This window comes from Anguilla rostrata, chromosome 9 (assembly GCF_018555375.3).
Source record: "Anguilla rostrata isolate EN2019 chromosome 9, ASM1855537v3, whole genome shotgun sequence".
In the NCBI taxonomy this organism is placed as follows: Eukaryota; Metazoa; Chordata; class Actinopteri; order Anguilliformes; family Anguillidae; genus Anguilla; species Anguilla rostrata.
This window is the reverse complement of record NC_057941.1, coordinates 41,738,663-41,752,974: the sequence shown is the minus strand read 5'-3', so window position 1 is coordinate 41,752,974 and position 14,312 is coordinate 41,738,663. Positions and strand designations below refer to the sequence as shown.

The window sequence follows — 14,312 nt, the reverse complement described above, 5'->3', positions numbered from 1 at the left end:
TTCCATAAAAAGACCAGGGATGAAATGCAGAATGCCTGACACAGATGCAAGATTCAGATAACTTACAAATAAGTAAACTTAAAGAAAGGCCCACATTTTATTTAAAGGGGTACATTCCCTCTGCTCCTGGCCCGTGCATACTTCATTAATTGTCAAGAGAGACTCCAAGGACTATTTATTTCTTCCCTTTAATATATTATTGGTTCAGGTCAATCTACAATACAAAATCTTTTTAAGGTTAGAGGAGAAAACAATCCGCTCACATTACGGTGACATTAAATATTAAGGATTTTGAGATATTTCGGGAGTGTAAGCTTTGGCTATTACTCAAATGTTTGTGAACTACCACGTAGAGAGACTAGATCAGGCAATAAACCAACTTACAAAGCCAGTAGTGACACTCTAGTGGCTTCCGCTATATTCTAGAGCGAGTGGTGTGAGGTTCGCTAGGCCGCACGCACACACACACCCACACTCTCACACACAAATGCCTCCCAGTTCCTCCCTCTCCCTCTCCGTCTTATTTCTACACCACACTGCCAGAGCCCACTAAATAACGTGCACAGAGGAAAGGTCCAACAACAGTATGTGAATAAATTCAAAAAAATTAAGCTATACAACAACATTGTAAAACTATATGCTGACTTGGGAGAATTCTAATTTAAAAATATTGTGAATATTGTTGATTATTGAATGCAACTTTTTTTATTACCCTTTTTCTCTTTAATTATAATAATATCTGATGCGGTAGCAAACAACCACACTTCAGAGGCAATGTGAAATGCTTCCGGAGAAAAACGTTTATGTACTGGGTGACCATAAGTCAATCAGCAGTAAGGCCTTGAGGCTCCATGTGACTGACAAAAACACGTCACATGATCACATGGATGGTCCCAGTGTGCCACCTTGTGTGGAAATTTAATAATAACCTAATTTCAGCAAAACACCCTTTACAGTTCAGACCCCAAATTGTTCAATTTGATCATCCAATTTCATCAGTCAAATTCCTCAGGGCAAATAATCGATCATCGATTAAATAATTAATAAATATGTGAATAATTTTGGAGGGAACTGTATGCACTTTTAAAAAATTATTATTTTATGTCTGATTTTAAGTTTGTTCAAGAACTTTTGTCAACTGTGGTTGTTGTAAATGTGCTATATAAATAAACTTTGATTTGACTTGACTTGACACTGTTGAATCATGTGAAAGCTTGGTTCTGATCTATAATGCTGACAGACTGCATTATTGCAGAACTACCTAAGGGAAGACATTGAATCAATATTTTTGTGACACAGATATTTCATTCTTTCCACCTAAATATGTTGTTTTTTTCTTTGCACTGCTTCTCAGTAAAGCCACAGCACTGGACAATGCAGGTCCAAAAAAAAAAAAAATCAATATTGGAGAAGCACTGTCTTAATAAGAAAATATTTTTCTGCATCTGCTGCTTCAAATAACCGTCTAGCTGGGAGCAGAACAGCCGAAGTCCAGGAGAGCTGGTCCGAGAGAGGTTTGAAATTCTGCTTCTTATCTCCGCCTTTGCTTAATGGCTTTTTGAGTAATTGGCGGCGCCTTGGCGGTCGCTTTGTTTGGCGTGCGGGCAGACGCTGCTCTCCCGGCTCATTTTAATTTCATGATGCTACCCCGTCTCTCCTTTTGGTGATCCCCCTTATCCTGCCCCCCCCACCCCGTGTTCCAGCCTAGAGCGGTATCTTCTGCAGACAGCGAGGTTTAATCCAGCGTTAGCGCGTGGCGCGTTGGGCACGCCGAACGCCCATTACATTACATTACATTACATTTATCTGGCAGACGCTTTTATCCAAAGCGATGTACAAGAAGTGCATTTCATGGTCATAGACAACTACTAAACACAGGTTCAGTAAGATACAATACTTATTTTGTAGAGCTATTTCTAGCCAAGAAATGGCCCCTCTGATCGGACCGCGAATCTTCAGCTCCCGGCTGCGGTCCGGCCCGCATGAAAATCGACCCATCGCACTGAGATGCCGGAGACGTGGGATTAGCACGTGAAAGGATGACTGCGTGAATACAACACTGCCGAGCGAGGCGAGGATCGCAGAAACGCTCACCCTACACCAGAGCGCGCAGACGGCCCGAACCAGGGGAGGGGAGGAGCCATGACGCGTCAGAAATGAACGTCCGCGTTCAGATACGGCAGAAGTCGCGAGTCATTGCACGATCCCTTTCCGACATGAATTATTAATATTCCAATACAAATAGCTAGAGTTACCAAATCACGCACGTCATCGCTCAACTACAAGGACGGGACTTCTGAACACAGGATATGGCCGTCACGGGATGCATTTTGGATAGCAGTTCCTTGTCGAGAAACCGCACGTTCTGATTTCCCCCCTTTTGAGTGAGAACAAGCTGACCTGCAGAAGAGCGAAGCGCGCAGGGGGCGGAGCCTCACCTTCCCGCTGAAACTCTTGCGGTTGTCAGACAGGGTCTCCGGGGCCATGAAGGCGGGGGTCCCAGCCGTGCTCGAGAGAAGCGCGTCGTTCCCCTCAAACTGATTGCTGACCCCAAAATCGGCAATCTTCACGTGGCCGTCGTCCCCCAAGAGCAGGTTGGAGGGCTTGATGTCCCTGTGGATTATCTTCTGGTAGTGCACTGAGAAGAGGGGCAGGAGAGATCCAAATCAGCCCCTGACAGATAGTCATTACAGCCAATCAGAACACACTTCTAATCAAACTAACTTCCAAACCTCCAATCAGCCAGAGCAAGTGTCCTGAACGAGTCAGCCCCCCCCTCAAATTACCACTCAACACCAGTTAGTAAGGTCATTGGGGCCCATTCACAGAATCATTACCCTGATTACATAAGTGAAGCCTTTGCTTAACAAAAAATCCAATTAAATGCAATTCAAAAGATTCCAACAACCCTTCAGAGAGTATTTCAATTATTCTTAATGAAAGTGTTGCAAAAAAAAAACAAAAAACAAACACAAAATAGGTTTAATAAACTCTGTTACATTATTCTGCAATAAATGCCCTTTTCAGAAGACACACACTGATCTGTTGTAGATCGACACTGGCAGACCAATTTGGCAAAGTTAACACTAAGCCCTGATTATGTCTGAGGTTGATGTTAATAGAGAGCAATCATGTCACATGTTTCATTAGTATATACTCCGCGCCCACAGCGGATAGAGAGGGCCGCACAAGGCAAACATGAAAAGCTTCTTTCAGCAGAGACAAAAGCCCCCGCAACACAGTCGGGTGGCTGCCGTCTCCCCTACTGCTGAGGCCCCCCGACAGTCCTCTCTGCAAAGCCTCCTAAATACTATTCAGCTGCTTATTCTTCATAAGCCAGAAAAGTTGTAAGCGTTTTCCACACACTTATCGAAACCTTGTTAACACCTAATAAAGCTTACTCAAATTTCCCTCGCCTTCCAGAAAAAGAATACAGAAATGACATTTTGTTGTAGAGGCCGCATTCTGTATTTCTGAATAGAAAACATTTCACTGGTGCATTTAAGCATCCTCCCAGCTCCCACGAGACGCGGCGCTTATTGCTGCTTATACTGAACGCGCACGGCCCCTGCACTTCCTGTTTGTGAAAAGCAGAGGTTTCCGAGGAAGGCCTTACGGTACTCGATGCCCAGGACGATGTCTCTGAAGTAGGTGCGGGTCTGGTCCTCAGAGAAAGGGCTGTCACAGGGAACCTCCATCACAGGGCTGAGGAGCAAGCGAAGGTCAGTTTGCACGCCAACCTTCACCTCAGCAAGCAGAATGTGTATGTGCATGAACAAACACACAGACACAGACACACACAAACACACATGCCAACATACACACACACCTACACACACATGCCAACATATATACTCACACACCTACACACACATGCCAACACACACACATACACACACATGCCAACATACACACACACTAACAAACACATATGGTCCTATGACACCCAGGCCATGGTTGCTCCCTATCTGAATATCCTCCTAAGACCCGCAATTCCTTTCTGTCCCCTCCAGGCAACATGAGTCTCAAGTCTCAGTTGCAAGAACCATATATTCTCCTATGCAGAAAACTTACACTGCAAGGGACATTCGATAAAAATAAAATAGGTGATATTTTTGAAAATATTTTCTCTGCAAGATGTTTTGTGTCATGTGTCAAGACAATTACATTATGTCAAAAATAAATAAACAAACTTCTTCTGCCAGGTGACAGGAGGATATCAGAGATGTTCACTCTCAATCCTAACGGCCAATCAACTCAAAGGAAGCTAAAGCCCCAGAAAGCATTATGCAGGAAGAGGCGAGAACGGTGGTCCGAGTGCATATCCATATACAAACCACTCATTTTTCACACTCCGGTCGCGCCATGATTATGCTTATCACAGATTCAAAGCCATTCGGCGGTAGCGGCTAATGGGACGCGCCATTCACAAACACCGCACAGCTCGGCTGAAACCACAGTTTCGTAGACCTTGTTTACGAAAACTGACGGTGCTGTTTTGCAGACCTTGATTAAAGCTACCGCAGGTAACACGAAGGACGCAGGATTGATTGCGTCGACAGAGCGAATGAATTTCGCTCTGCCGCGGGAACAGAAGTCAGCTCATTATTTCACGCCAAAGCGGGGCGATGGATTAGCCTTCGGAAGTGTTTTCGGTTGAACCGAGGTCGCGTTTGCCAAAACGGACGCTCGCACCGCACGCGCGCGGCTGCTTTTTCAGACGCGCTCAACACCGCCTCCCTCATAAGCACTTCTGAAATACCGGATCCTGTTGTCTCTCCGGAAATCAGAATACCGAACAAATTTGAGGCACTACATTTGGAAGGGTACCAAGGCCAGCAAAAAAAAAAAAAAAAAAAAAGAATTAATTGTCAAGTGAGAGCACAAGCACATAATTAATCCCTTTAGGACTGGTACCATGGAAAGCAGGGTATAGAATAGTGCCTCAGCGAAAAAAGGTCAGACACTAATTACATTCACTAGGGCACACAGAGTACTTACCCCTTCTGCATTAGCTCAAATACTGCACAAAACAAACAAACACAGAGACCGGGGGGGGGGAAACAAGACAAACTATTATTATTCACGATAACGAAAATTATTATTCATGAAAATTACGGAGATCAACATCCACATCCTACTGGCTAAAAGTGATGGATCTGGATTCTGGAAAAGCTGGTGACGCATGCTTCCAACATCTGCTCATCGCAGCTGTACATAGTAAACTGTACTGGAGTCAGTAGACTCATCGTGCAGCAGAACCAGCACCAGGTATGGATAAGAGCGTCTGCTAAAGGGCAGCAAAGTAATGCAATGCATTTGCTGGGGTCAATGGGTTCCTTCTCCAATTGCACGTCAATGACATGACTTTAGGACCCCATAGTTTTTATGCACCACCTGGCCGGTTCTTTTTCCAGGAGACAGAGAGGGACAGGTGCTGGAGCTGGCAGCTTACCCATGTGAAGGTTGTCTTCAGATGGATCATCGAGAACCTGGAACAAAAAAAAAAAAAAACCCACACTCATTAAAGCTAATTTTGGAGCGCGTGACTAGCCTGTCATGCATTGCGTCAACACACAGGACATCCTGGTTGGAACGACTGACTAACTGACTGGATCCAAAATTTGATCCCCAAAGCCAAGGGCAAACACTTACACTCAAACCCTGTTTGAAAAGCTGACACCCTGTTCCGCATTTCAGTCGTTCAGAGCAGGGTGTCAAGCTCAACGCTCTAACGAAAAATCTGATTGGACTGCAAATGAGGAGGAGAGGGGAAAATACCCACAACGCAACCTCTTTCGCCTCAAGGAGACGTGCCACAAACAACCTTACCGAAATCAGCCGGGAAACACAAAAACCGAGGCTTCAATCAAGATGCAGAGCGGTGGGACAACGGAGATGGGAAAATTTTATCAAGTGCAGGTCCTTTTTCATTCAAATCATTGGACTGGCAGCAGCAAGTGCCCCGAAGAACTCCTTCCACCCCTGAGTCCTGCACTTGGCCCTCACAGTCTGCTGATGGCTCTTAATTACTGTCAGATTGCTTTAGGGTCTGGACGTGATTGGAGTGTCTTCTAACAAGCCTGCAAGTAGGACATCCAAGGTCTTCTGTGCTCCCAGGCAGACATGTCTGCGATCAAGGACTTCAAATCCCAGAAAAATCCTCAAAATCCTACCCCTACAGAACAGACTCCGAGCGACTGCTTTAAATCCGTCCTACTGAGCGTTTAATTGAGAAACAGATTGTTCGAAACCCCTTGTCTCTTAATTACATAAGTCATTAAAGACAAGGCCAACTTCTAGTGTCCAGGCCGTTGCCCAGCAGTTTGTTAGCCAGAGCTGAGAGAGCTTGACAGACTGGAGGGAACAGGGGGTGGGGTGTGCGTTTGCCGTCCTTTAAATACACCATATCTTCATGAGCGATAACAGCGGTCACGCGTGCTGCGGCCATCAACGGCCCCAAGAGATAATATTGAACACCTGACTCCCTAAATGCGACGGCATGCTAACGCACTGTGAAAAACGCCCCCGCGCCGCTAACAAATCCTATGAAATTACTGTGATGGGTTCTCGTTTGTTGCTAGAGCCATTTTCCCTTGGGAACAGCTGTAAATTTACAAACGTTTCGACTGTGGCGTAGAGAACGAGACACGGTTTTTCACAGCGGTATTTCAGCATCTGGGGAGGGGGGAGGTGGGGCGGGGGCGTACGGCTAGCAGAAACAAGCTCGCCCTCATTTAGGCCACCAGCTTCTCTGCTTTCATAGTTTGCCCTCACTTCAAATATGAGACACAATCCTCATCTTATGCATATGACCAACTGTTACACATCCCCATGCTTCTGGAGTTACACTGCTGGTTAAATCTCCAATAGATGTGCACCTTGTATTAGTATTATAAAGGGTTTATGAAAGCCCCCCCCTGTGCTGTTCCTGTGCTTTGTTTTGTCTCTGAAGAAGGCTTCTTAAACACTGGAATGTCAGTCCACCCTGTTCATTAACGGGCACAGTGTAAAGGTCTTTGTGCTCTCACTCTTCTCACACAGTGTTTCCAAGGCTAGCCGCCGCCAATGTCACCCAGGTAAGAATTTCTTTTGTAGTCACATTCCAGACCCTTGGATGCTCTGAGAACAATATTGTGCAGGCTTTAAAACAGGAGGGTGTAAGAACTGGAGTCCGAATCGCTGTCTTCTTTGTGTGCTGACAAAATAATGCAGAAGCACATGAAAAATAAATGCTTAACTCAGGATAAAAGTATTACCATAATAATAAGTCGCTGCTGGCATGTATTCCTTCAAATTCCTTGGAGGTAACCGTAAAATTGCAATTCACACCTTTAATGCACTTAAGACACATGAATGTGAATGTAGAGGGAGTCCTTTCAGCAGAGTGTTTGCCTTTTTGGAGGCAGACACTCAGGCAAATCCCACAATGCAACACTACAGCTCATCATGCACACACTGATCTCAGCAAGTTCACTAAGTTTATTAGTCTGGAATAGCATTAATTAAATTCAGAAATTTGAGGTCAGCCAGCTCCAAAACACTTCCCTTATACCCTGCAGATAAGAACTTACACAGAAAACCAATGCATACTTATATCAGGTCCTGGATTAATACTTGAATCTGATTGGCTGATTGGCGCAATTGCATAAACTTAACCAATCACTGAAAGCATGACAGAAATATAACATGCACAATTAAAAATCTGACTTGAGTAATGTATGTATAGTTGAAATGAGAAGCAGAAACCTATGGCATCTTCTGTTCAGAACATGGCCTATTATATCCTGTTTCTCACATTTCTCTTCCTTTGAATGTGGATCAGGGTTCAGTTTACCTCCACCAGTTTGACGATGTTGAGATGGTCCAGTTTCTTCAGGATGGCGATCTCTTGGTAGACCCTCTCCAGAGGTCCCAGGACCTTGGGCTGCTCTCCCTGGGCTGCCTTGGGCCCGCGAGGAGGGGGGCGACCTGTGTACAGATCACCCAACCAAAATGTGCTCTTAGTCAGGGGTCATTACAAACTCAACAAGCTCAGGCACAAACACACACACACATGCACACACACACATACATACAGATACACGCACATACAGACACACACACACAGACACAAACACACACACACACACAAAGATACACGCACACACACACACACACACACACACACACACTTGTACACACGCACACACACATGAACACAAACACACACATGCACACAGACACACATGTACACACACATGAACACAAACACACACATATACACACACTTACATAAAAAATAAAAAATATGGAATAAAAAAACTAAGCCAATAAAAAAATAATGAGGGTGAACTTTAACTAAAGGGTGATAATGGATGCATGCTAAATGATACCCCAATACATGAGGGAAGCCATCTAAATAAAAGAATGAAGGTCACCTACGTGGAAATCCATACTGTTTCATCATCTTCTTCTTGGAGACAACCTTCATTGCCTGAAGAGATTGAATAGCATGTGTGAGCTTCAACAGCAAGCAAACTTTAAGTGGAATGTCAATAGAACATTTCATAACGATGTACCAAGGGAACCCTGCCATCCCCCCCCCCCCCATCCCCCCCCGCCCACACCCCCCCCCCGGCTCGACAGAATTCAACTGCACCCCCCACCCCCACCCCCCTCGACAAACTCCAACAGCACCCCCCCACACCGCACTCGACAGAATCCAACAGCACCCGCCCCCCCCCACCCCCCGTCGAACAGATTTGTTTAGGACCACCAAAATCCTAGGGCCGGCCTTGCTGGTGAGTCTCAAGTATTACTAACTTCCTACATGGGAAAACTAGACCAGGAAATCAGGAATATCAGGGGCTAATGGCTGCTGTTAATTCAGCCCATTAAAATTCTTCTATAAGTGTAATGTTGAGGCACCCAGATGCTGAAGTACTCAGTAATCAGTAATCTGCAGTAGATCTATCCAATCCTGACCCGGGAGCCCTCCTTCAGAAGCCGTTGTCTGGCTCACTGAGAGCTACATACATTCTCATCTCGAGTAGGGATGACGGCCGGTTAAGAGATCGCTGCTGCCCTGTCGGGCGGGTTCTGGAGACGCAGTGCAGATCTCGGCATCACCCTGAGCCACAGCTACGTTCTCGGCACAAGAGACGGGCAAAAATAACCTGACAAACGCAGGAACTATCAGGGATAACCTTGCCTCTGTCTACCAAACCTTTTCCACTCATTTCTTTACAAGGGTGTCCTAGGTGTTTGCCTACAGAATGTGTTTCAACCAGTGTGTTCTGTATGTAGCCCTCTCAGGACAAGACATATGCTGGCTGGCCTTTGGATGAAGTGCATGAAGTTGACGGCATCCTTACGTATTGACACACACCGAAAAGGGACACACACCGAAAAGAGGCACATGGCAGATGACAACACTGACAGACTCAGATACACAAACAGACCGGGTCTGTGTTTTCACAAGGTCTCGAGAGAGAGAGAGAGAGAGAGAGAGAGAGAGGGAGCTACACATTAATACAGTTTGGGTCTGAACCTTTTGTTTTTTTGCGTTTCGTCATATTGCCAGACGAACTGATCTGTCGCTCCTGTATATTTCCCTCACTCTCCTTTTCATTACAGACGCTGCCTTTTCAGGTATCAGATCACAAATATACGATTAGAATGTTCTTAACGGAACATTCTAATGCTGATGTAACAATCGCTACTGGCAACTGAAAGCAACTAGAAACTTTCCAAAAATCGACTTTTCTTAGGATTGACAAATCACACCCCTACAAGGGGAGCAGTGACAGCAGTGGAGGAATTTACAGTATGACAAGCCAGGGCCCTGCATTCTATTTACGCCAGTTCAGATCAGATAAAACTTCAGTTTATGTGCAGGGAAACACAAGCTAGGGCACAAGCTTCAACAATTTCATGTGGCCTATTTCATTGAAAAAAGTGCTCTGGGTTTCCACCGTTGTGTAATCTTTCAAATAGTTCAGTACAACTTCATTGTTGTTCTATTAAGAAGATAATTCTTTTCATTAGGCCCTAAATATTACCCTGATGTAAGTTGCTGTAACCTTTGTGAAATCACGTTACGATTCTACAAAGCACTTAAGAGGCATATTTACGGCAGAAAGCATTCGTCGGATGATGCAGTGATCCGGCTTCTTGCGTTTCCTGGAACTCCATATTAATTAAAAAGAAACCCTTTTACAAACTCTCAATTGCCTAGGTTGATTAATTTGCGCTTCCTAATTGCACACTTAAGATTCGCGGCACGGCTGGTGCTTAATGTGAGCGAATGTTAACAGTGAGAGATGGCCGTAGCGGAAGTGCTCTATTAAGACTGCACTCAGCAGTGCACTGCACCCACAGCTCCCTTGATTTCTCCCTTCAGGAAAGCAAATGCACAACTAAAGCTGCAGTCAGAACCCCGACGAGGAGCACAAGTAGGCAACAGCATATTTACCACTGAATAACTGCCAATAACAACTGATCGCATAGCCAAGTGGGTGTAGATTTAAATTCTGGAGCGCTCCCGTTACAGTGTTAAGTGCTGAACCTGAAATGCTTCTGCATGTATTCAGCTGTATAAACGGATACCGTGCACAAAGTAAGCAATGCAAGAACTGCTGAATAAAGCTGGGTGTCACACAATACAAGTCAATAAATAATACATAAAAGAAATGATAATACAACAACAACAACAATAATACGAATAATAATAATGATAATAATAATAATAATAACAATAATAATAATATGTGTAGATGCTTGACAGAAAATTCCTGGGCTCTGCTGTCAGTGTACTAAGACACATCACTTCTTGTGAAATCACCACAATGCTGAGTGCGTGCAGCGATATGTTTGAGGTAGCCTAATCATTTTCATTTGTCCAGAGGACAACATACTGTATTTCACAACTTCAACTTCACAGTGACTCAGTAAGTGTACTCCCATTGCACTAAAGCTACCAGGATAAAAGAGACCCTCTTCCTTTGTGTGAGACCAGCTTTCTGCTTTCTCCAGAAGAAGTGCTTTGAAACATTTCCCAGATACTGCTTATTAAGCTCTCAAATGAAAGACTAATCGGGTGTTAATTCTTGCACCTGCAGACCATACTTTTCCTTGGTGGAAAGGAAACAGCTGAAAGCCTTTCAGCTCTTAAATAACAGCATTTCAATTCAGTAACTAGGGTTGAGGTACCCTTAAATGTTATGTAGTAGTGAACAGGATTGTAGTTCATGAGTGTTACTAGTGTTCTTCCACATGTACGTATATAAGATTTACAGCACAGAATGCGGCCCGACGAGGGTATGTTAGTGCGTACGCAGTCTTCTTACTAAGGCTACAGCTAATTACGCTACCAGTGAAGCAGAGCTTAAAAGGCACAGTTCGAAACACTCCCGGACAGTGCGTCGAATATCCTGACTGGATGTGGGGAATTTGATGTATCTTCTGGTGCAGTGTAAGAGCGTATCCAGCACTAGACAGCGCAGGACAAAATGAGGAACATGATATTCCAGATGTGGTGGTAACTGTCGATTGAAATGACCCAGACGCGAGATGCTGCAAGGAGATTGACCTATTGCTGGAATGGGAACGACGTGAGAGTTTCTAGGTCATATATTATTTCTAGGGCTGGGTGTTTGTCACAGAAGTCGCAGGTGCCACTGATTCCATGATTTTTCTCTCTTTTTAGCAGTTCCATGTCTTTCCTAATTTTTTTAGAGCTTTCCATGAAGTTTTCAGCAGTTTAGGATGGTAATTATAACACCGCCCACAGCAAGTTGTGGCAATTAAATGTTTGTGGCAATTAAACTCTTGATGCTGAGTGCTCCTTGTCCCGTGGCTACATGTTGTCAGTAACAACAGGCACTCCATGAAAGACTTACACATTTAAATATAACTTTAAAGAAACAAACACACAGTAAGTTTTCATGAATATTTTTAGTAATGCAGTTTGCTGTTTCATTAAAAAATGTTTGTTAAAGGCAAAAAGCATGCTCTCTCCGTGACGGACAAAAGGAATTAAACGCCCCAGCCTATCAATGTATTTGCTCATATTTTTTAATAGTGACAACTGCCTGCTGATTTGTTTTGAAAATTAAAGCGCTTGCTACTGTCTGTACAGTTAGGCATGCTATTTAGATCATTTCCCACTGCTGCGCATGAGATCTGTAGGTTAATTTAATAAATTAATTTTCTCAAAACACTCTGTGATTTCTGCCTCTTGTTTCCGGTTTCCGTTATTTTTAACAACTTTCGCCAGTATTTTCCGTGGCAAACACCTAGTTATTATTGCGTGGCTACTTAATCTCTGCCCTTTGATGATTTCTTACTCAAGGAGTTGAAACAGAGTAATTCTTGTAGCAAAGATTCTCTCAGTGCATCTTAGAGGCCTATACCCCGGTCTCCGTCTTGCTTGCACCTTGATTTCTCTTTAGCAGCAGAAAATCTTCGCAGAAAAACTGACCCCCCGTCAATTACTTGAACGTCAGTAAATTCAACTGAACGCATAATCGGCCACACTTACTGTGTAATGTCTCCACCCATGACTTGCAAGATCCTCGCTTAAAATGCATATGCATTAAGGAGAGAAGCTCACCTTGCGACGACTAGCGTACGTGACACCGCGCGTCCTGCCACGCGCGCCTGTTTGATACCTAAGACCCACGCTTCTGGAGCAGAATGTGTCACATCAGCCGCTGACGCTAGTAGCAAAAGGTTTAGTAAATCTGGCCCAAAGCTTGCTGATTACGTTTAAATGACAGGTAAAATGCAGTAGCATCTTTAATTATTAACTGATCATTTATAATTAACTGAAAGCAATGACTAATATAATGAATGAAAATTTGCATGAAATTTTTAACTGAACATCTCATTTGCAATCAATTGTTTTCTCAGGAAAGGAAAAAAATTGATTGCAAACTCCAACGCAGTGACTAACCGAGTTGCACTCATTAACATGACAACACACACCTTCCCTTGATTAAAATGATGGTGTGATTAGTGACTTCAGGAGGACTGAAGAGAGACAGAAAACAGTTTAACTGTAACTGCTGCTACAGGTTGGTCTGTAGTTATAAACAAGACTGGATCCATTGCACAACCGAGCGCAACCCCGATCTCTCGGGTCTGTGGTCTTTTCCACAAAAATCCCTTTCAGGATGAGGAACAGAACAATGCAGAGGCCACAGACAACCAGTGCTACAGCATATACTCCCAGGCCTCTGGACAAAATGTCCACCACATCGAGGACCTGTGTGAAAAGGTCTCTGGTTTGCCAGTGACTACACAGTTTCTGACAAAATTGACACTTCAATTCAATGCCACCATTGTGGCAAGCTAGTCATAACATTAAAAAATCTTGCCGACCTTGGTGACAGACTAGGAGCTTGGCAGGCACATCACCGTTACTAGGTTACAGCGCTGCTAGCAGCCTAAATAGCAAACAAAAAAGAAAAAAAAAGAAAACGGCAACTGCAGACTCAGTCTGTAAACAAGGAAATAAAACCGCAAATTAGCGAACGTCTCCGGCTCACTGGTTGGCAGCTACGCTAATGTGAACTTCCTCTGCGCATGTGCGACGAAGCACCAGGCGAGCTAAACCGGTTGCTCCCGAGACAAATCAGAGGCTAATGCGTGGTGGGCGTTGGAAGGCAGATGTAGATTACCGGCGACTCCACATCAGAAAGCAACGACTTTTAAATTAATGATTACAGGGCCGTCCCCTTTTCATATCCAGCCTGGGCAGTGTAATAATCAAAGTCTCCAGCTAAGATCTCCCCAGGCTGGAACCAGAGAGTAAGTGAGGAAAGATGAGCAATGTCATTGCAAGTCTATTAGATTCACCTCTCCAAAAACATTTGCTTTGTTACCTTGGAGCTCAATTCTCTGAACAATGCCAGCAAGCATATTGTTTGCGTCTTGTTATTCCACTCTTCTTTTTGGCTACAATATTTTGGCAATGAGCACTAAACAGTGGCTGTGCACTGAGTCTATTCAATGCCTTATCAAAACGGGCCATTTCCCTGACCACCTTTCAGCTTCATGTCAAACAGTGAAGAAGCCTGTCAGTGTGAATGAGCGCGATTACAGCTCGGAGGATCCTTTTCCCTTTGCCTCCTTATCTCCCTCCGTCCCCCTCACTCCCCCGTACCCAGCTACTCAGGCTAGGCCGGGCTTTTCAAGCCGACGAGCGGTAATGACACGCAATCTCAGAGTTAAAAGCCGCTCTCTCCTTCAGCTGGAGAGGAGCAGAGCAGAGGAGGAAGAGTGTCCCCCCCCCCCCGCCCCCCTCCCCCCGACCGCGTAATCATGCG

The 14,312-nt window shown here is 44.5% G+C and overlaps 1 protein-coding gene across 6 annotated transcripts in view; it reads right to left on the bottom strand.

Moving 5' to 3' along the window:
• Positions 1-14,312, bottom strand: part of camkk1a (calcium/calmodulin-dependent protein kinase kinase 1, alpha a) — a 78,163-nt gene that overhangs the window by 21,070 nt on the left and 42,781 nt on the right. For all 6 annotated transcript variants that reach the window (XM_064352208.1, XM_064352207.1, XM_064352210.1 and 3 more), the window contains 6 exons: positions 8,425-8,476; positions 7,838-7,971; positions 5,456-5,492; positions 5,002-5,023; positions 3,617-3,705; positions 2,439-2,638 (listed from right to left, as the gene is read on the bottom strand). In XM_064352208.1, the coding sequence (XP_064208278.1) occupies positions 2,439-2,638; positions 3,617-3,705; positions 5,002-5,023; positions 5,456-5,492; positions 7,838-7,971; positions 8,425-8,476 (534 nt within the window). The remainder of the gene's footprint in view (positions 1-2,438; positions 2,639-3,616; positions 3,706-5,001; positions 5,024-5,455; positions 5,493-7,837; positions 7,972-8,424; positions 8,477-14,312) is intronic.